Source organism: Bubalus kerabau, chromosome 1 (assembly GCF_029407905.1).
Source record: "Bubalus kerabau isolate K-KA32 ecotype Philippines breed swamp buffalo chromosome 1, PCC_UOA_SB_1v2, whole genome shotgun sequence".
NCBI classification, from domain to species: Eukaryota; Metazoa; Chordata; class Mammalia; order Artiodactyla; family Bovidae; genus Bubalus; species Bubalus kerabau.
The window spans coordinates 18,737,246-18,760,523 of NC_073624.1; the positions used below are offsets into that span (position 1 = coordinate 18,737,246).

The following is a 23,278-nucleotide window of genomic DNA, read 5'->3' on the forward strand; positions in this document are numbered from 1 at the left end:
TCCAGAAAGATTTTACATACTCAGGGGGGAAATGGGGCAGGAGAGGGACAAAGGAGGAGAGAGAGGGAAAACTAGAGCAAGACAGAGAAAACTAGAGTGAGAGAGAGAGGGAGAGAAAAGAAAGAAGGATTAAAGCAAAATACTAACCTAACATTTGGGGAATCCAGATAAAGTTCAGAGAGAATTCACTCCTAGAAAACCTTCACTAAAGGAAATACTAGTAACATCAAACCCATAAAATGCCTAGGAGAAAACCTAGGTAAAGACATGCAAAACATCTGAGAGAAATTCAAGACCGAACTGAATGAAGGGATATATATTTTGCCAATGATTTGGGAAACTCAATGTTGTCAAAATAAATCATTCTCAAATTTATATACAGATTAAAGCTAACCTCAATAAAATTCCCTGATGCTTTTGTGTGTGTGAAACATGACAAGATGATTCAAAATTTATGTTGTCGTTCAGTCACTCAGTCATGTCTGACTCTTTGCAACCCCATGGACTGCAGCACGCCAGGCTTCCCTATCCATCACCAACTCCCAGAGTTTACCCAAACTCATGTCCATTGAGTCAGTGATGCCATCCAACTATCTCATCTTCTGTTGTCCTCTTCTCCTCCTGCCTTCAATCCTTCCAAGCATCAGGGTCTTTTCTAATGAGTCAGCTCTTCACATAAGGTGGCAGAGTATCCGAGCTTCAGCTCAAAAATGTATACAAAATACAAAAACCAAGAATGACCAAGGCAGTTAGGAAGAACAGCAACAACATAACTTCTTTAAATTAAAGTTACCCAGACGTACTCTGTGTTTTTAGTCACTCAGTCATTTCCGATTCTTTGTGACCCAGTGGACTATAGCCCAACAAGCTCCTCTCTCCATGGGGACTCCCCAGGCAAGAATACTGGAGTGGGTTGCCATGCACTTCTCCAGGGGATCTTCCCAACCCAGGGATCAAACCCAGGTCTCCCACCTTGCAGACAGATTCTTTACCATCTCAGCAACCAGGGAAGGTTCAAGATTTACTATAAAATTACAATAATTAAGAAAATGTGGTACAGCTGAAGGATAGACAAATGACACAGTGGAATAGAATAGAAAGTCTAAAAGAACTACTCAGACATATGTGCCCTTTTGTTTATCACAAAGGTGGCACTGCAGTAGGGAATAGTCTTTCCAGAAAAATATTTTCAGTCAACTGTATGCCCATATGAAAACATGACACTTGACCCTCATCCTACACAGTTATCAGTCCTAGAGGCACTGTATGATTACATGCAAAATAAAAGTAATTACACTTCTGTGAGATACTCTCAGAAAACATTTTTGTGATTTTGGAGTGGACAAAGTTCTTTCTAGAAGGATATAAGGAGCTCTATGGACTGGAACAAAGGACTGGTTCAAAATCGAGACAGGAGTACGTCAAGCCTGTATATCGTCACCCTGATTATTTAACTTCTATGCAGAACACGTCATGCGAAATGCCAGGATGGATGAAGCACAAGCTGGAGTCAAGATTGCTGGGAAACATATCAATAACCTCAGATATGCAGATGACACCACCCTTATGGCAGAAAGTGAAGAGGAACTAAAGAGCCTCTTGATGAAGGTGAAAGAGGTGAGTGAAAATGTTGGCTTAAAACTCAACGTTCAGAAAAGGAAGATCATGGCATCTGGTCCCATCACTTCATGGCAAATAGATGGGGAAACAATGAAAACAGTGACAGACTTTATTTTCTTGGACTCTAAAATCATGGCAAATGGTGACTGCAGCCATGAAATTAAAAGATACTTGCTCCTTGGGAGAAAAGCTATGACAAACCTAGATAGCATATTAAAAAGCAGAGATGTTACTTTGCCGACAAAGGTCCAACAAAGCTATAGTTTTTCCAGTAGTCATGTATGGATGTGAGAGTTGGACCATAAAGAAAGCTGAGCACTGAAGAATTGATGTTTGTGAACTGTGGTGTTGGAGAAGACTTTTGAGAGTCCCTTGGACTTCAAGGATATTAAACCAGTCAATCCTAAAGGAAATCAGTGCTGAATATTCATTGGAAGGACTGATGCTGAGGTTGAAGCTCTAATACTTTGGCCACATGATGGGAAGAACTGACTCATTGGAAAAGACCCTGATGCTGAAAAATACTGAAGGCAGGAGAAGGAGATGACAGAGGATGACATGATTGGGTGGTATCACCAACTCAATTGATATGAGCTTGAGCAAGCTGCCGGAGATGATGAAGGACAGGGAAGTTTGATGTGCTGCAGTCCATGGGATTGCAAAGAGTCGGACATGACTGAGTGACTGAACTGAACTGACTGACTGAAGGAGCACTACATGTACAGTAAAAAAGGTGAATGAATTCACTTAAGATTAGTAACTTGACTCATTGAAGTACACCATACCATTAAGAAAATTAAAATATAAGACAGAATTAAACACACAAAAAACATAATAAATATTTATTCCAAAAGTCATCATCATGGTAACTTGCACCACTGTATTTGTAATAGTCAAAACCTGGCAACAAACTCAAATTTCTGCCACTAGTTGAATGGATCAATGCATGGTCATGTGATCATTCAAAGGAATACTCTATAGTAATAAAATTGAATACAATGTTGCCATAAACAACATCAGGAGTGAGAAATTAGACACGAAAGAAAACATTCTGTATGGTTATACATAAAGTTCAAAAACTGGGAAAATATTCTATGGCAGTACAAGTCTTAGGTAAGCAGTCTTCCCTGGAGAGGAGGAGGACACAGCTATTGGGAGGCGATAGTGACTCTGTGGTGCTGTGAATGTTCTCTTTGTAGAGCTGGGTTGGGGAACATGATCTAGGTATACACTTATTGTTTGTACTTTGTTCTCTATTATTGTCCTTAAATAATAATGTTTCATAAAAATATTATTCATCTAAGCATTTCTTTCCCTGACATAGCACTTCTTAGCACTTCTTTCCCCTGAAAAAATGAGTGAACAATGAGAAGGTTATGGAGCAGGACCTTACGGAGCCTTCTCAGGACAGACCACCCTCATGTCCTGCACCTGCTTCTGTCTGTAGAAAAGCCTTAGCCAAAGAATAAATCTAATCACAGAAATGAAAATTTTTTCAGAAACAAAGGAAAACAGTCAAATAGGATAAAATAATAATAGTTTAGCCCTAAACAAAGTCAAGGATTTTTAGTTCCTCCTCATGGGCTATAGCTAACATTCTGAGCCATATCCTTTGAGCTGTTTTGCAGATGCTGAAATCCCAACCAGGAGGTAGAAGTAAATTACATGATGACCAGACTAGTGGGGTGCCATTTCCTTCTCCAGAGGATCTTCCCACCCCAGGGATAAAACCTGAGTCTCTTCCATTGTAAGCAGATTCCTTACCATCTGAGTCAACAGGGAAGCCCTTCTTCATCTTACACAATTCCAATAATTGGCCTCAAGGAAGTGGGAACAAACCAACACTAGAACTGATGATTAACTGTATTTCAAATAATAAAGGTGACACTGATCAGACCTATTTCAAGATGACTGTCGGGGCTAGCTGTGCTATTCTGCAGTAACCTCTCCCCTACCTCCACCTGTGCACTCCTGAAATTCCCATTTAAAAACTCTTGTCCCTGATCAGCAAGGGGGAGCTGGTTCTTTGGTACATTAGTCCTCTGTCTCCCCAGAACTGCTGGTTTTCTCAAAAAAGCTATCTTTAATTTTACCCCATGCTAATCTCTCAGGATTGGATTCTTGAGTAATGAGCAGTTGAAACCTGAGTTCAATAATTTCACTACAGAATATCTTCCTTTCTAAGCCTGTTTTCCCTTACTCTCTGCTTTGGGGAAATTTCACCCCAGGAGCATCCTAAGTATAGTAGCCCTTCCCTGTCTTACCTGAGCAGATCACAGAGGCCGTGTTGCCATGGGAACAGTCAGGAACACCCAGGGTAGTCACAGGGCATTTCCACAGGAAGGACTCAGTCCCTGAGCAGTGAAATCGGGCTTTCCAGAGTTGATCACTTCCTTCTGTTCCATTTGGGGTGGAGATGGCGACTCCACAGCCGAGCTGACGACAGACAACATTGGCATTGGCCAGACTCCAGTGGGAGGCACAGAGAGCTCTCCAATGTCCAGAAATATTCATCTCCACCTGCCCCTCACACTGAGAGGTGCCATTTTTCATGAGCCGGACTTCTGTGTACACTGATAGAAAAAGACAGGATTTCAGCACAATCAGATTTCTTTTTTACCTTGAACTGAGTGTACACAGAGGTTAAGTCCTGATGTGCATCTCACCTGAACAGACAACCTGAGCAGCTCCACTGGGGTGACATGTGCCCCCTGGACAGGGCACTCTGGGGCAGGACCAGAGCTCAGGCTCCTCCCCCTCACACCTGAACTCTTCAGCCCAGACCTGGCCATCGGACTCTCTGAATGGCACATGTCCCAGGACAGACACAGCCTTGCCACATCCCAGCTCTGCACAGATGACCTGGGCAGTGGGGAGTGTGAAGTTTCCATCAGACACTGGGGTCCAGGCTTCTCCAGAACGCACTTCTACTCGCCCTGAGCAGGGTCCAACCCCTCCAGCCAGACGGACAAATCCTAAGAGAAACAAAGAACAACAAACGCAGTGAGTGTTCATGAACCTGGCTTGACAATTGGAAACAACATTCACAGGCATGAGATGGTGTGAAAGTTTTTCTTTCCAACAGTGGAATAAGAGGGGATAAGAAGAGAGAATTTGACTGTCATTGTCAAACTGCATTTTCATGAGCAAGTTTCTGAAGAGATATCCAGAAGGATTGAAGAATCAGTTTGGAATGGCTGAATCCTGAGAATACATATTGGTTAGGAACGTTAATTCCTATCTGGGGCATGGAAACTACAGTGCCCAAAGAAACTGCACAGTGGTAGTCATTCAAACGTGGGTGCAGAGCTGAAGTGAGAGTGAAAAAGGTCCATGGGGTTCAAGAGCTTACAGGCCTAAGAGCCAGAGAAGTTTAGAAGTTTAGAGGACCATCCTGAGATTTCTGGGGCTAAACTTCTGGCCAGTATTCTCTCAGAGCCAATATTCAAGTCACTGAAGACAGGGAATATCACACAGGCTGGATCTGAGTGCAGGTATTATAATCTAATTGTGAAAGAAGTTGTCCACAGGTAAGTTTAGAAATGACAAAAGCTCAGAGAGTCATAGGAGAGGGAGGGAATGGTCCTAGCCATCTTTCTTAAAAACCTAGGATTTATCAAGACACCTGGGAGAAAGTGAGGTCTCAGTGGGATTATGCAAGAGAATTGAGTTAGTTGATTACTTCATACTAGATATGAGATTCTCAGCAAATGTGAAAGAGTAATGATAATTTAATGTATTCTAACCTTATCTATATGCTAACTGCATATGCCTTTCCTATTTGGATTTCTGAGATAAGAAGCCAGCAAGGTATAAAAAAGGAGAATGAGAGGAAGAGAGCAGACAGCAAACAACCCATGTATGCTTTCAGTTCAGTTCAGTTCAGTTCACTTCAGTCGCTCAGTCGTGTCCGACTCTTTGTGACCCCACGAATCACAGCACGCCAGGCCTCACTGTCCATCACCAACTCCCTGAGTTCACCCAAATTCGTGTGCATCGAGTCAGTGATGCCATACAGCCATCTCATCCTCTGTCATCCCCTTCTCCTCCTGCCCTCAATCCCTCCCAGCATCAGGGTCTTTTCCAATGAGTCAACTCTTCGAATGAGGTGGCCAACGTATTGGAGTTTCAGCCTCAGCATCAGTCTTTCCGATGAACACCCAGGACTGGTGTGTCCAAGGGACTCACAAAAGTCTTCTCCAGCACCACAGTTCAAAAGCATCAATTTTTCAGCGCTCAGCTTTCTTCACAGTCCAACTCTTACATCCATACATGACCACTGGAAAAACCACAGCCTTGACTAGGTGGAACTTTGTTGACAAAGTAATATCTCTGCTTTTTAATATGCTATCTAGGTTGGTTACTAGGTTGCTGTCTAGGAAGGTTACTTTCCCTCCAAGGAGTAAGTGTCTTTTAATATATACTTTAGAGATTTCTAAACTGCAAAAGCCTCAATAGGAATGAAACATAGAAAGATTTGGGGGTGAAAAAGACTCGTTCAACGAGATTTTAACACTTTTTATCCCCTGTGCTCCTCCCATTTGCCACCTAACCCTGCTACCCTTTCCCATTTCTCCCAAAGCAGAAAAGAAAAGAAAAAAAAAAGCTTAAGAGCTACAAATAAATGGAAAGGAGATTCCAAAAGGAGATAACTCCTGTAGGGAATGAGGTGGAATGAGTGGCAGGTTAAACAGGGAGTGGATGACATATGAGAGACAGACCAAAGAAAAGACTGATGATAATGATTTCATCCTTCAGAGCCCATATTTTGGACAGAGAAAAGGTAATCCAATAGGGGAAAACCTGCACATCATAAAGAACAACTTTTTAAATAATTTTCCTGGTTTCTGAGTGTGCTCATAATTATTTATGTACATGGTGGAATTTGTTCTGATGAAAGACTCTGATTGCATAAGTTTGTGAACTTTGAAGCCTCAAAAAGAATGATGTAACAGAATAAAAATCTACTATAGAGAGCAGGTGGAGAAAGCAATGGCAACCCACTCCAGTGTTCTTGCCTGGAGAATCCCAGGGACGGCGGAGCCTGGTGGGGTCACACAGAGTCAGAGATGACTGAAGCAACTTAGCAGCAGCAGCAGAAGCATAGAGAGCAGGAGAGAACAGAAAAGGCACTGCAGAAATTAAAGAACTGAAGGATTAGCTTGACCACTCATACAAGATAGCATATTCAAAAGCAGAGACATAACTTTGCCAACAAAGGTCCATCTAGTCAAGGCTATGGTTTTTCCAGTAGTCGTGTATGGATGTGTATTAAGAAAGCTGAGCGCCAAAGAATTGATGCTTTTGAACTGTGGTGTTGGAGAAGACACTTGAGAGTCCCTTGGACTGCAAGGAGAACCAACCAGTCCATTCTAAAGGAGATCAGCTCTGGGTGTTCTTTGGAAGGAATGATGCTAAAACTGAAACTCCAGTACTTTGGCCACCTCATGTAAAGAGTTGACTCATTGGAAAAGACTCTGGTGCTGGGAGGGATTGGCAGGAGAAGAAGGGGACGACAGAGGATGAGATGGCTGGATGGCATCACCAACTCGATGGACGTGAGTTTGAGTGAATTCCAGGAGTTGGTGATGCACAGAGAGGCCTGGCGTGCTGCAATTCATGGGGTCGCAAAGAGTCGGACATGACTGAGCGACTGAACTGAACTGAACTGATGTGAATGAGTAAAGATATTAAATATAATTAAGACATATCCTTGTCTGGTCTCTTGCTGCGTAGACATCTTGTGTCCTTAGGCACACATAGCATCTTCCACACCACACCTGGACTTTCAGTGCTGTTCAGAGAACCTCACAGTTGCCTTCATCAGCTCCCATTGCCATTCCCCTTCTTCCCAGCTACTATAAAACCTGTTCCACCTTCTTCAAAAATTACATTTGTCCTCTTGCTCCAAATAAGCCCCCAAACACAAGTCTCTTATATCACTGAAATCATCAAATATAAACTACATAATCTTTTATCATAAAACACAGAAATTCATGTTTTATTACCTCCACCTTTGACTTGCCAGTGTATGGCTAAGTGTTCCTCCAAAGTTTGCATTTATACAGATATCTTAAAGGAAAAATTGGGGAAAGAGACTTTTCTAGTAACAATGAAAGAATATAAGACTCAGAACATTTCATTCACAGTTCTCTAGTTCTACCATCAAAGAACTATGAACATTTACATCTAAATTTACAAAGGAAACTTGAAATCTGCCACAAATCCATAAGAATCTCTGATTTGTTAAATAATATCCCTTTAGGGATCATCTCTATATATGTAAATGATATCCTTCTATAGTAAGAGTAACCTCCACTCCTACTAGCTTAGTGCAAAATAATGTCTCATATTGTTTGTACAGAAACAACTCCACCCAGGAAAGTGCATCCTCATTTGTGTCCCTGCCTCTCATAGCCTCCCTGTGCAAAGAGAATGTGTATGTGGCAGTTAGCAAATGTTTCACTCTTACAAAAAGTGAATTATGAAAAAAATTATGAGAATTTATTTTAATTGGGAGAATGAATAAAGCTATTTTACCGTCAGGTAAGTCCACTGGAGATGAAAAGAATAGCAGAGACTTATAAGAGGAAAGTATATGAAGCTCATCAATCATAGCCACAGTGCACTCAGGGAGGATGGGTAAGCGTCTCAGTCCTCTCTAGCCCACCTATCTCCCACTGCCCTGCTGATCAGACACCAGCTTTCTTGGAACTTTCCATTTTCTCAGCCTGTGGACAAAGAACTGACCATACCTGAGCAGATGACTCCTGCATCTTCTTGATGATCGCAGTTGTGTTGCTGCCATCCCCAGGTAGGGCACCTCCACACCTGGGACTCCTCTCCTCTGCAGTTCACTTCATCCAGCCAGATGGGCCCTGATCCCGTCCCGAAAGAGGAAGAGACAGTGGCGTCCAGGGCTTCTCCACAGCCCAGCTGCCTGCACACCACGCGGGCATCGTCCAGGTCCCAGCTGTCATCACAGATGGTGCCCCAGGAGCCCTGGTCAAGAATCTCCACTCTTCCGGAGCAGCGACCACCTCCGTCCACCAGGCGGATCTGTCTACTGTCTGAGCAGAGAGAAATGGGATACCAGGGGTTGGGAAGGGTTTTCTGTCCTGTGGGACCCCCACTTGAGCAGTAGGGGGCGCTCTCCTCTGAGGCTGCAGACCCTGCTGGTTCAGACACGGAGTCTTTGCAATGGGGCAGCAGCTGGGTCTGGTTTTTTATACCAGTGGCAAGAGAATAATAAGGTTGGAAAATAGGAAGAAAATAAAACAGGAAGTATTAAGTTGAAAACACTCTAGTGAGTAGTCTGAGACAGAAGGTGGTACAAGGTCCTATCAGAGTTAACATTCTGATCTGTAGAGTTCTGCACAGCATCAGAGAAAGATTTACAGGAAATGTGAGTCTCTCTAACCGGAGCAGTTAAATGATTTCAGAGTCTCAGGAATGAGCTGGCAGCTGGATGGATTCCTTTCAAAGCACACATATTTTGATGCCGTTGACCTAAGAGTTAAAGGGGTTGATTAAAGGGAGTAGAGTCAGGAACTGGCCTTATCAGATGCCTCAGATAGCAATCATGAATCCTCTACCATTAGAATCCTTCTCCTTGGTACAGTCATTCAGAACTGAAAAACAAATGGATTCTGTGATATCTTGGTATACCCCAGAATATTTCATTTGTGGTTCTAAGCTTCAGACTTCAGATCTGGATACTTACTTTCAAAGAATGTGATCTCTTTGAGTAGACTGAACAACTTTGCCTGAGAGATGATGTCAAGGAACATTGACACTGCCCAGATTCCACTGGAAATCATAGAATGTTGCTTCTTTTTTTTTTTTTTTTTTTTAACTTTACAATATTGTATTGGTTTTGCCAAATATCGAAATGAATCCGCCACAGGTATCCATGTGTTCCCCATCCTGAACCCTCCTCCCTCCTCCCTCCCCATACCGTCCCTCTGGGTCATCCCAGTGCACCAACCCCAAGCATCCAGTATCGTGCATCGAACCTGGACTGGCGACTCATTTCATACATGATAGTATACATGTTTCAATGCCATTCTCCCAAATCTTCCCACCCTCTCCCTCTCCCACAGAGTCCATAAGAAGAATGTTGCCTCTTCTTCCAAAAAAATATAATCCGTCCTTGGAGTTTGTGTCAAGAATCTCTGTTATTCAAATTTTGGAGTTATGTGATCTTTAGGGGGAAATAGTGTGTATGTTTGCTTAGTCATTTCAGTCATGTTCAACTCTTTAAGACCCTATAAACTGTAGCCCACCAGGCTCCTCTGCCCATGGGATTCTCCAGGCAAGAATACTGGAGTGGTTGTCATGCCCTACTCCAGGGGATCTGCCTGACCCAGCGATCTAATCAGTGTCTCCAGCATTGCAGATGGATTCTTTACAGCTGAGCCACCAGCAAAATCTTCTAGTTCTATAACTGAGCAGAAATAAGTCACATTCCTGCAAGCCCTTGAACAAATAACATTAACAAGCTCACTGTACTCTCCTCTCCTTTTATACATAAAAGTGATGTAAAGAAAGGTTAAAGAATGTCTATCAATGTTGCACTTTAAGTAAATGAGGAAGTAGAGAATTAAACCTAAAATTTTCCACTTCCATGGAGAATGGAGGAATTCACAGCAGGCCAATGTGTTTTGCTGGGTCTTGCTGGACACAGCTTAAAAAGCTGAAAAATGTTTTTTAAGAAACAGTAAATGTTACTTTCCCAACAAAGGTCTGTCTAGTCAAGGCTATGGTTTTTCCAGTGGTCATGTATGGATGTGAGAGTTGGACTGTGAAGAAAGCTGAGTGCCAAAGAATTGATGCTTTTGATCTGTGGTGTTGGAGAAGACTCTTGAGAGTCCCTTGGACTGCAAGGAGATCCAACCAGTCCATTCTAAAGGAGATCAGCCCTGGGTGTTGTTTGGAAGGAATGATGCTAAAGCTGAAACTCCAGTACTTTGGCCACCTCATACGAAGAGTAGACTCATTGGAAAAGACTCTGATGCTGGGAGACATTCAGGCAGGAGGAAAAGGGGATGGCAGAGGATGAAATGGCTGCATGGCATCACTGACTCGATGGACGTGAGTTTGAGTGAACTCCGGGAGATGGTGATGGACAGGGAGGCCTGGCATGCTGCAATTCATGGGGTCGCAAAGAGTTGGACATGACTGAGGGATGAACTGAACTGAAATGTATTCAACATTTGTTGACACAACATGGACTAAATATGCTAAAATTCTAAAGAGTGGAGGTTATTTCAATATTAGCCAAGGATCTACAGCTTCTTTTTCTCTGGGAATTTGCTGATTCATTGCATAATTTAATGATTCAGAATCCGGGCTCGGGCAAGCAGAGGACTACTGTTGTGACAGGAAGCAGCATAATTTGGGGGCTACCTGGTGCTGGAGAGACAAAACTAGAGTCTTGAGAGCCTCTCTCACACAGCACGTTTTCTCCTCAAATATCTGCCCAGTATATAAGCTGTGAAGAACAGGAGGCTAAAGAACTACATAAAAAGACTTGGAAAGCAGAGTCTTTCTCATTCTCTTGGGTGCTGAGCGACCAAAGAATCCAGGCTCTGAACTGAAATCTCTGAAAGCCCCTGTCATAGGGACAGAAAAATCAGAGGTGGACTGGGTGCTACCAAAACTGCAACCCACACTTATTACAGCTCAGTTTTAGGTTATATTTAGATGTTTGAGTGATATACACCCCTTCCCCCTATCTGCCTAGCAAATCAAAGGGTAAATCCTTTCAGGTATTAGAAAATGTATCAGGAGTATCTTACTTTTTCATATATAATTAATAGCATTCAATAAAACATGACATGACATTTGACAAGTTAGGATAACATAACAAATGACCAAAGTGAAAAAAAGAGATAAGAGAATGCAGAGACACACATGATAGAAATGAATAAGGATTTTAACTACGATCAGTGTATTTAGGGGAAAAGAGAGAAGGGGAGAATATACAGGTAAAAAAATGAAAAAATTAACAAAAATCATAAACAAATAAAAATAGCAATGGAACCATCGCCAACCTAAAATAAAATGTCCAGGATTAAAAAGTGAATGAATAAGTCAAACAAATTTTAGATAGAACTTAGAATATAGTGATTTAGAGGAGTCCTAAAGATGAGAGATGAGAAGGAAAATAAAGAGTAGGAGAGGGAGAAGAGATACACAGACTGAGAGACAGAACTGCAGAAGTCATAGTTGAACATATAATAATAGAGAATTTCTTTTAATATAAACAAGAGTATGAAAACCCCCACTCCTAGTAAAGCTGTTGAAAATCAAAATGAAAAAGGAAAACCTGAAATCATAGCAGATTTATTTAATACGAAAGGAAGAAAAAAAAGAGAGAGAGAAAGGAACATAAAGCATGTGGATCAATTAAAAGCAAATGGCAGATACCAATACATCAATATCAGTAATTGCATTTACAGTGAATGGATTAAGATAAAACAAAACTGATGCAAATGTTACTTGCAAAACGATCACCTTATATTATGAAAACAAAGAAAGGTTGAAAGTAAAATGCTGGAAAAAAATGTACTAACTATAAGAAAACTGGAGTAACTTTATTGATGTCCCAGAAAGGAGACTTTAAGAAAAGATACACTAACTGACAGTAGTGCTGAGAGGGCATCAGAGGGCAGACAGACTGAAACCACAATCACAGAAACTAGCCAACCTGATCACATGGACCACAGCCTTGTCTAACTCAGTGAAACTAAGCCATGCTGTATAGGGCCAACCAAGATGGACAGGTCATGGTGGAGAGTTCTGACAAAATGTGGTCCACTGGAGAAGGGAATGGCAAACCACTGCAGTATTCTTGCCTTGACAACCCCATGAACAGTATGAAAAAGCAAAAACATAGGACACTGAAAGATGAATTCCCCAGGTCAGTAGGTGCCCAATTTGTTACTGGAGATCAGTGGAGAAATAACTCCAGAAAGAATGAAGGTAGGGAGCCAAGGCAAAAACAACACCCATTTGTGGATGTGACTGGTGATAGAAGCAACGTCCAATGGTGTAAAGAGCAATATTGCCTAGGAACCTGGAATGTTAGGTCCATGAATGAAGGGAAATTGGAAATGGTCAAACAGGAGATAGCAACAGTGAACGTCGACATTCTAGGAATCGGTGAACTAAAATGGACTGGAATAGGTGAATGTAACTCATATGACCATTATATCTACTACTGTGGGGAGGAATCACTTAGAAGAAATGGAGTAACCATCATAGTCAACAAAAGAGTCTGAGATGCAGTACTTGGGTGCAATCTCAAAAACAACAGAATGATCTCTCTGTTCGTTTCCAAGGCAAACCATTCAATATCACGGTAATCCAAGTCCATGCCCCAACCAGTAATGCTAAAGAAGCTGAAGTTGAATGGTTCTATGAAGACCTACATGACTTTTTAGAACTAACACCCAAAAAAAGATGTCCTTTTCATTATAGGGGACTGTAATGCAAAAGTATGAAGTCAAGAAACACCTGGAGTAACAGGCAAATTTGATCTTGGAGTACAGAATGAAGCAGGGCAAAGGCTAAGAGAGTTTTGCCAAGAGAACACACTGATCATAGCAAACACCCTCTTCCAACAACACAAGAGAAGACTCTACACATGGACTTCACCAGATGGCTGACACCGAAATCAGATTGATTATATTTTTGCAGCCAAAGATGGAGAAGCCCTATACAGGCAGCAAAAACAAGAACAGTAGCTGGCTGTGGCTCAGATCATGAACTCCTTATTTCCAAATTCAGTCTTAAGTTGAAGAAAGTGGGGAAAACCACTAGACCATTCAGGCATGACCTAAATCAAATCCCTTATGACTATACAGTGGAAGTGAGAAATAGATTTAAGGGACTAGATCTGATAGAGTGCCTGATGAACTATGGACAGAGGTTCGTGACACTGTACAGGAGACAGGAATCAAGACCATCCCCAAGAAAAAGAAATACAAAAAAGGAAAATGGCTCTCTGAGGAGGCCTTACAAATAGCTGTGAAAAGAAGAGAAGCAAAAAGCAAAGGAGATAAGGAAAGATATACCCATGTGAATGCAGGATGTCAAAGAATAGCAAGGAGAGATAAGAAAGCCTTCCTCAGAGATCAGTGCAAAGAAACAGAGGAAAACAACAAAATGGGAAAGACTAGAGATCGCTTCAAGAAAATTAGAGATAAAGGGAACATTTCATGAAAAGATGAGGTCAATAAAAGAAATGGTATGGACCTAACAGAAGTAGAAGATATTAAGAAGCAGTGGGAAGAATAAGCAGAAGAACTGTACAAAAAAAGATCTTCATGACCAGATAATCACGATGGTGTGTGATCACTGACCTAGAGCCGGGCATCCTGGAATGTGAAGTAGAGTGGGCCTTAGGGAGCATCACTACGAACAAAGCTAGTGGAGGTGATGGAATTCCAGTTGAGTTATTTCAAATCCTGAAAGATGATGCTGTGAAGGTGCTGCACTCAATATGCCAGCAAATTTGGAAAACTCAGCAGTGGCCACAGGACTGCAAAAGGTCAGTTTTCATTCCAATCCCAAAGAAAGGCAATGCAAAAGAATGCTCAAACTACCACACAATTGCACTCATCTCACACGCTAGTATAGCAATGCTCAAAATTCTCCAAGCCAGGCTTCAGCAATACATGAACCAGGAAATTCCAGAGGTATAAGCTGGTTTTAGAAAAGGCAAAGGAACAAGAGATCAAATTGCCAACATCTGTTGGATCGTTGAAAAAGCAAGAGAGTTCCAGGAAAACATCTATTTCTGCTTCATTGACTATGCCAAAGCCTTTGACTGTGTGGATCACAATAAACTGTGGAAAATTCTTCAAGAGATGGGAATACCAGACCACCGAACCTGCCTCTTGAGAAACCTGTATGCAGGTCATAAAGCAACAGTTAGAACTGGACATGGAACAACAGACTGGGTCCAAATAAGAAAAGGACTACATCATGGCTGTATATTGTTATCCTGCTTATTTAACTTATATACAGAGTACCTCATGAGAAATGCTGGGCTAGATGAAGCACAAGGTGGAATCAAGTTTGCTGGGAGACAAAGCAATCACCTCAGATATGCAGATGACATAACCCGTATGGCAGAAAGTGAAGAAGAACTAAAGAGCCTCTTGATGAAAGTGAAAGAGGAGAGTGAAAAGTTGGCTTAAAGCTCAACATTCAGAAAACTAAGATCATGGCATCCGGTCTCATCACTTCATGGCAAATAGATATGGAAACAGTGGAAACAGTGGCTGACTTTATTTTGGGGGCTCCAAAATCACGGCAGATGGTGACTGCAGCCATGAAATTAAAAGACACTTGCTCCTTGGAAGGAAAGTTATAATCAACCTAGACAGCATATTAAAAAGCAGAGACATTACTTTGCCAACAAAGGTCCATCTAGTCAAAGCTATGGTTTTTCTAGTAGTCATGTGTGGATGTGAGAGTTGGACTGTAAAGAAAGTTGAGCAACAGAGAATTGATTCTTTTGAACTGTGGTGTTGGAGAAGACTCTTGAGAGTCCCTTGGACTGCAAGGAGAGCCAACCAGTCCATCCTAAAGGAGATCAGTCCTGAGTGTTCACTGGAAGGACTGATGCTGAAGCTGAAACTCCAATATTTTGGCCACCTGATGTGAAGAGCTGAATCATTTCAAAAGACCCTGATGCTGAGAAAGATAGGGGGCAGAAGGAGAAGGGGATGACAGAGGATGAGATTGCTGGATGGCATCACTGACTCAATGGACATGAGTTTGGGTAAACTTTGGGAGTTGGTGGTGGACAGGGCAGCCTGGCATGCTACAGTCCATCGGGTCGCAAAGAGTTGGACACAACTGAGCAATTGAACTGAACTGAACTGAACACTAATTGAATTAAAGAGGGAATTTTCAAGATTATAATGAGATGCACCCTTAATAAAGATACAGACATCAAAATTCAAGAAAGGTAACAGAACATATTTTGAAATATACTTGACAGAATGAAAAGAAGAAATATGCAAAATCACAATCAAAATGGGGGATTTTTACTGTATCTTTTTCAATAGCATACAAACCAGACATACAAAAAACAAAGAATACAGTAGATGTACAACAAAGTAATCAGCACATTTAACTAAGTAACACATAGAGCAATGCACCCAACAATGCAAGAGTTCACATTATTGTAAATGCACTAGGAACATTTATCAAAAATGACCACATAATAGGACAAAATATTTCACTCTTTGAATACATACAGAGTATTTACTCTGACCACATGGAATAAAATTAAGAATTAAAAAGAAAATATTGTTAGCCATCCCTATTTTGGGAAATTCAGCAACACCCTTCCAAAAAACACCTGAGTCTGGGAATAAATTTAAAATTTACCAAATATTGTGAAATAATGATAATAAAAATACAATAATAATGATAATAAACACAAAATAATGATATTATCATAAATTCTTCTAATGAAACTCAAGTAGGGCCTAAGGGACATTTATACCCTAGATTTAGTGAAGAGGAAAGACCGAAAGTGAAAAAAAATGTAAGCTTCAATTAAGAAACTAGGAGATAAGAAAAAAATATAGAATGTTGGGGTTAATTAAAAAAGGAATAATAATGAATGGAAAAGAAGTTAAGTATAAGATGGAAAACATAGGAAAAAACCCTTTAAACATGGCTCATTGAAAATTGATGAACACTGATAAATACCAATGAAGAGCAGAGAGTAAATGAAGTTAACAATACCAAGAATGAAAAGGGACATCACTACAAATCATACAGATTTTTTGGTCATAGTTTTTGTGTTGTTGTTTGTTTTTGGCTGTGCTGTGGCTCGGGGGATCTTAGTTCCCAGGTCAGGGATTGAACCTGGACCCATGACAGTGAAAGTCCAGAGATTTAACCCCTGGATTGCATAGCTTTATTAATAAAATTTATACATTTCATGTGGATAAGTACACAAAAAGTGTCAATTTCTCCACAGCCTTGCAAACACATAGGTATCTTTAAAAAAAAAAACAAAAACACAGTCATTCTGACATGTGTGAGATGATATCTCTTTCTGGTTTTGATTTACATTTCCCTGATGATTGACAATGTCAACCATTTTTCATACACCCACTGGCCATTTGTATGTCTTCTTTAGAGAACTGTCTATTCAAGCCCCTGGCCAATTTTTCAAATGAGTTATTAGGTTTTGGATTTTTTTTTCTTGAGTTGCAGGAATTCCTTATTTGTTTGGAAATTAATACCTTATATAATTTGTGCTAGCTTGCTTTTTCACTCTGTTGATGTTTCCTTTGGCTTGAAGAAGATTTTTAGTTTGATATATTCCCACTTGTCTATTTTTGCTTTGTTGCCTGTACTTTTGACATCATATCCATGAAATCATGAAGCAATGTGTTTTTATTTTGTGATGAAGCTATCACATATCTAAAATGTAATTTTTATCTGGCGATGATATTATACAATCACACATAGTAAAATAATTTCAGATAAATAAATGAATTCAAAATTAGGTTTTGAATATTCTTTAGTGGAACTGTAAAATTATTTGCAGAAAATAAAACTTGATTCAATATTATTTTGAGATTAAGAATGGCATATGAAGCATTTCATTAAAGGCAGAAGTCAAAAAGTAAACCATTATAGATTTGATAACATACCCCCCCATTCACATATTAACCTTAAACATATATGCAAAAAATGGGGGAAATATTTACAAAAATATTTAAGAAAAAGTAAGTGATGTTTCTTTATAAGACTATAAAGAAAGCTGAGCACTGAAAAATTGATGCTTTTGAACTGTGGTGTTGGAGAAGACTCTTGAGAGTCCCTTGGACTGCAAGGAGATCCAACCAGTCCATCTTAAAGGAGATCAGTCCTGAGTGCTCATTGGAAGGACTGATGCTGAAGCTGACACAACTGAGTGACTGAACTGAAGTGATGTTGGTTTATAAAGGATTCCTATAAATAAATAAAAAATTTTAAAACAGTCTAGAGGAAAAAAAATATTGTCATGAAAGATATCATAAAACTGTAATATAGGAAAGAAGATAATATTTTTGTATACAGTGTTTGTGAAAGTCGCTCACTCATGTCCAACTCTTTACGACCGCATGGAGTATACAGTCCATGGAATTCTCCAGGCCAGAATACTGGAGTGGGTAGCCTTTCCCTTCTCCAGGGGTCTTCCCAAGCCAGGGATCGCACCTAGGTTTCCCACATTGCAGGCAGATTCTTTACCTGCTGAGTCATCAGGGGAGCCCAAGAATACTGGAGTGAGTAGCCTATCCCTTCTCCAGTGGATCTTCCTGACCCAGGAATCAAACCGGGGTCTCCTGCATTGTAGGCAGATTCTTTTTACCAGCTTAGATACCAGGGAAGCCCTAATGTGGATTTAAAAAAAAAAAAAAAAAAGCACAATGCATGTTCTTATGTCAAGACTATGAAGAGAATAATACTCTTTTAAAATTAATTATTTATTTGGTTGTCCTGGGTCTTAGTTGCAGCATGCAAATTCTTACTTGTGGGATCAAAAGAAAAAAAATTGTAACTACATGTGGTGATGGATATCACTGTATGCGTGGTGATGATTTACCAATATGTCCCTTATGATTATATAGTGGAAGTTAGAAATAGATTTAAGGGCCTATATCTGATAGATACAGTGCCTGATGAACTATGAAATGAGGTTCATGACATTGTACAGGAGACAGGGATCAAGACCATCCCCATGGAAAAGAAATGCAAAAAAGCAAAATGGCTGTCTGGGGAGGCCTTACAAATAGCTGTGAAAAGAAGAGAAGTGAAAAGCAAAGGAGAAAAGGAAAGATATAAGAATCTGAATGCAGAGTTCCAAAGAATAGCAAGAAGAGATAAGAAAGCCTTCCTCAGAGATCAATGCAAAGAAATAGAGGAAAACAACAGAATAGGAAAGACTAGAGATCTCTTCAAGAAAATTAGAGATACCAAGGGAACATTTCATGAAAAGATGGGCTCGATAAAGGACAGAAATGGTATGGACCTAACAGAAGCAGAAGATATTAAGAAGAGATGGCAAGAATACACAGAAGAACTGACAAAAAAGATCTTCACGACACAGATAATCACGATGGTGTGATCACTGACCTAGAGCCAGACATCCTGGAATGTGAAGTCAAGTGGGCCTTAGAAAGCATCACTACGAACAAAGCTAGTGAAGGTGATGGAATTCCAGTTGAGCTATTTCAAATCCTGAAAGATGATGCTGTGAAAGTGCTGCACTCAATATGCCAGCAAATTTGGAAAACTCAGCAGTGGCCACAGGACTGCAAAAGGTCAGTTTTCATTCCAATCCCAAAGAAAGGCCATGCCAAAGAATGCTCAAACTACCTCACAGTTGCACTCATCTCACACGCTAGTAAAGTAATGCTCAAAATTCTCCAAGCCAGGCTTCAGCAATATGTGAACCGTGAACTTCCTGATGTTCAAGCTGGTTTTAGAAAAGGCAGAGGAACCAGAGATCAAATTGCCAACATCGCTGGATCATCAAAAAAGCAAGAGAGTTCCAGAAAAACATCTATTTCTGCTTTATTGACTGTGCCAAAGCCTTTGACTGTGTGGATCACAATAAACTGTGGAAAATTCTGAAAGAGATGGGAATACCAGACCACTGATCTGTCTCTTGAGAAATTTGTATGCAGGTCAGGCAGCAACAGTTAGAACTGGACATAGAATAACAGACTGGTTCCAAATAGGAAAAGGAGTACATCAAGGCTGTATATTGTCACCCTGCTTTTTTAACTTATATGCAGAGTACATCATGAGAAACACTGGACTGGAAGAAACACAAGCTGGAATCAAGATTGCTGGGAGAAATATCAGTCACCTCAGATATGCAGATGACACCATCCTTATGGCAGAAAGTGAAGAGGAACACAAAAGCCTCTTGATGAAAGTGAAAGTGAAGAGTGAAAAAGTTGGCTTAAAGCTCAACATTCAGAAAACGAAGATCATGGCATCCGGTCACATCACTTCATGGGAAATAGATGGGGAAACAGTGGAAACAGTGTCAGACTTTATTTTTTTGGGCTCCAAAATCACTGCAGATGGTGACTGCAGCCATGAAATTAAAAGACGCTTACTCCTTGGAAGGAAAGTTATGACCAACCTAGATAGCATATTCAAAAGCAGAGACATTACTTTGCCAACAAAGGTTCGTCTAGTCAAGGCTATGGTTTTTCCTGTGGTCATGTATGGATGTGAGAGTTGGACTGTGAAGAAGGCTGAGTGCTGAAGAAATGTGTTGGAGAAGACTCTTGAGAGTCCCTTGGACTGCAAGGAGATCCCACCAATCCATTCTGAAGGAGATAAGCCCTGGGATTTCCTTGGAAGGAATGATGCTAAAGCTGAAACTCCAGTACTTTGGCCACCTCATGGGAAGAGTTGACTCATTGGAAAAGACTCTGATGCTGGGAGGGATTGGGGGCAGGAGGAAAAGGGGACGACAGAGGATGAGATTGCTGGATGGCATCACTGACTCGATGGACGTGAGTCTGGGTGAACTCCGGGAGTTCGGGATGGACAGGGAGGCCTGGCGTGCTGCGTTTCATGGGGTCGCAAAGAGTCGGACACGACTGAGCGACTGAACTGAACTGAAGAAAAACATAAACACTATGTTTTACACTTAGAACTAATATAATGTTACAAGAATTACATCTCAATTAAAAATTTTAACAAACAAGATTGGAATATGTAGATAAAAATTAATTTCATCCTTACCTCATTTAGGCTTCTCTGGTGGCTCAGACAGTAAAGAATCTGACTGCAGTGTGGGAGACTCACTTGTGATACCTAGGTTGGGATGAGCCCCTGGAGAAGGGAATGGAAACCCATTCCAGTATTCTAGCCTGGAGAATTCCGTGGACAGAGGAGCCTGGCAGGCTACAGTCCATGCAGACACAAAGAGTCGGACACTAGCATTTTCACTTAATGTCATTTTGTGGACCCAAACTAAACTCATCACTTAGATTTTAAAATATCAAATCTCACTGGATCCTACAGGGTTGGGACAGACACACAGAAACATACAGTAAATCACCTGCACACCAGATATAGGCTTCCTCCTTTGGAGAGCATGAGTTGTAATTCCAAGGGTCAGAAGGACACTGCCAGAGAGAGGTGTCAGTTTTCTGACACCGGATTCCATCCACCCACTGGGGTCTAGAACCTTCTCTAAGAGCAACAGAAGAGTTGAGGGTTCCACTGTCCCCACAGCCAAGCTGTCTGCAGATCACGGACACAGTGATGTCTTCCATGGGGCTGCGGCAGACACTGCCCCAGGTCCCGTTGTAGAAAACTTCCAGCCACCCAGCACACTGCTGGTCCTCACTCACCATCCTGAGGGCCAGGAACTCTAAGGTTGAAAGAGAGGAAACAGGACACAATGAAAACTTTGCTGCATGTTCTAGGTTTTCCTTTCTTCTAGAAATGGTAAACATTCATCTCTGACCTTGTTCAAGAGATACCCACTAGATGACAAGACTGACATTGCCTCCCTTTTAACTGACTTTGTCCATTTGTATCTGTCTTTCTATTTCTACCACAATGGTGTAGTGGATATGAACTGAGAGGAAGACCAAACTGTGTGGGCGCTAGTCAGGGAGGGACAGCTGAATTCTGCTTCCTAACAAAATCTTTGAAGAGTATGTTAAGGGATGTGATGTGGATATTAGGGAGATAGGCAGAATAATTAACCCAAAATGTCCACATCCCAATCTCTGCAATCTGTGAATATGTTACCATAGCTGAGAAAAAGGATTTACAGATGTGATTAAGATAAGTACCTTGGGATGGTGAGATTAAGCTAGAATATTGTATGAACAATGTGAGCCCAGTCTGAGCACATCCTTAGACCCACTATCCTTAAACATGGAATACATTTCTTAGCTCTGCCTAGAGAGAGAAATGTGACGCTGGATAATATCTGGAGGCCTGTAGCATTGCTGGTTTGATAATGGATGAAGGAGGCTGTGAACCAAGGGATGTAGGCAGTTTCTAGAAGCTTGAGAATTCCATGGACAGAGGGGCAGGGCAGGATACAGTCCATGGGATCGCAAAGAGTCAGACACGACTGTGGGACTAACTTTCTTTTTTTTTTATCTAGAAGATTGAAAAGACAAGAAATAGATTCTCCCCCAGAGCCGCAGAAGTGATGCAGCCCTGCTGAAGCCTTGATCCAGGCCCAGGGAGATCCCTGCTGGACATGTAAGCTACAGAAGTGTAAGGAAATAAATACATGTTGTTGTAACCCACTAATTGGTCAATTGTTACTGAAGCAAAAGGAAACTATTACTATGGATTTAAAACTTTTGTATGTAACTGGAGAGAGCCCTGCTTTCAAGAAAAACTGTAAAAAACGGCTCTGCCAGGAAACACTGCTGAGAAGAAAGGACCAGATCCTCAGCTGCTGCGGGAGGAAGTGAAAGCACCTCATCTTCACGTCTGCTGGAAAGACAGGCTCCATGGGAGGAAGCCTCCTTCTCTGGTCCTTTAGGCATCTCTCCCTCAGGGCTCAGACCCCGTTCTCCAGGGCCCCACCCCTCCCCCACCTGTGGACAGTGCGCAGCGCAGACCTGAGCAGATGACCCCCGCGTCCTGCTTGTGTCTGCAGTCGTGCCGCCCCCAGCCCCGGGAAGGGCACTTCCACACTTGGGACTCCTTTCCTGTGCAGTTCAAGTTGTCCAACCAGATGGGCCCTGATCCTGCCCCGAAGTGAGCAGACCCCACGGCATTGAGGGCTTCTCCACAGCCCAGCTGCCTGCACACCACGCGGGCATCGTCCAGGTCCCAGCCGTCATCACAGATGGTGCCCCAGGAACCCTGGTCGAGGATCTCCACTCTCCCGGCGCAGGGACCGCCCCCGTCCACCAGGCGGAGCTGCCTGCTGTCTGAGGAGAGAAAAATGGGACAATGGGACTTCGACCTGGGGAATGAAAAGGGTCTTCTGTTCTGTGGGACCCTCACCTGAGCAGGAGGGGGCGCTCTCCTCCGAGGCCGCAGAGCCTGCAGGTTGAGACACGGAGTCGTTGCACTGGGAAAGCACCTGGATCTGGTTTCCTAAAGAAACAACAATGATCAGAAGTCTGGAAGGGTTGGAGAACAGGAAACTGAATTAAGGGAAATGATGACCTGGTTAGTTAGTTAGTTCAGTCACTCAGTCGTGTCCGACTCTTTGCAACCCCATGAACCGCAGCACACAAGGCCTCTTTGTCCATCACCAACTCCCGGAGTCCACCCAAACCCATGTCCATCCAGTCAGTGACACCATCCAACCATCTCCTCCTCTGTCATCCCCTTCTCCTCCTGCCCTCAATCTTTCCCAGCATCAGGGTCTTTTCACATGATAGAGTTCTTCACATCAGGTGGCCAAAGTACTGGAGTTTCAGCTTCATCAGTCCTTCCAATGAACACCCAGGACTGATCTCCTCTAAGATGGACTGGTTGGATCTCCTTGCAGTGCAAGGGACTCTCAAGAGTCTTCTCCAACACCACAGTTCAAAAGCATCAATTCTCCATTGCTCAGCTTTCTTTATGGTCCAACTCTCATATAGCCATACATGACTACTGGAAAAACCATAGCCTTGACTAG

The 23,278-nt window shown here is 41.8% G+C and overlaps 1 protein-coding gene across 1 annotated transcript in view; it reads right to left on the reverse strand.

The window, feature by feature from the left end:
- LOC129620685 (antigen WC1.1-like) overlaps positions 1-23,278 on the reverse strand; it is a 113,543-nt gene that overhangs the window by 70,435 nt on the left and 19,830 nt on the right. Inside the window, exons 5-10 of the mRNA XM_055536720.1 lie at positions 22,654-22,746; positions 22,263-22,577; positions 20,729-21,043; positions 8,376-8,690; positions 4,287-4,595; positions 3,885-4,193 (exon numbers count right to left, since the gene is read on the reverse strand). Coding sequence (XP_055392695.1) covers positions 3,885-4,193; positions 4,287-4,595; positions 8,376-8,690; positions 20,729-21,043; positions 22,263-22,577; positions 22,654-22,746 — 1,656 coding nt within the window. The remainder of the gene's footprint in view (positions 1-3,884; positions 4,194-4,286; positions 4,596-8,375; positions 8,691-20,728; positions 21,044-22,262; positions 22,578-22,653; positions 22,747-23,278) is intronic.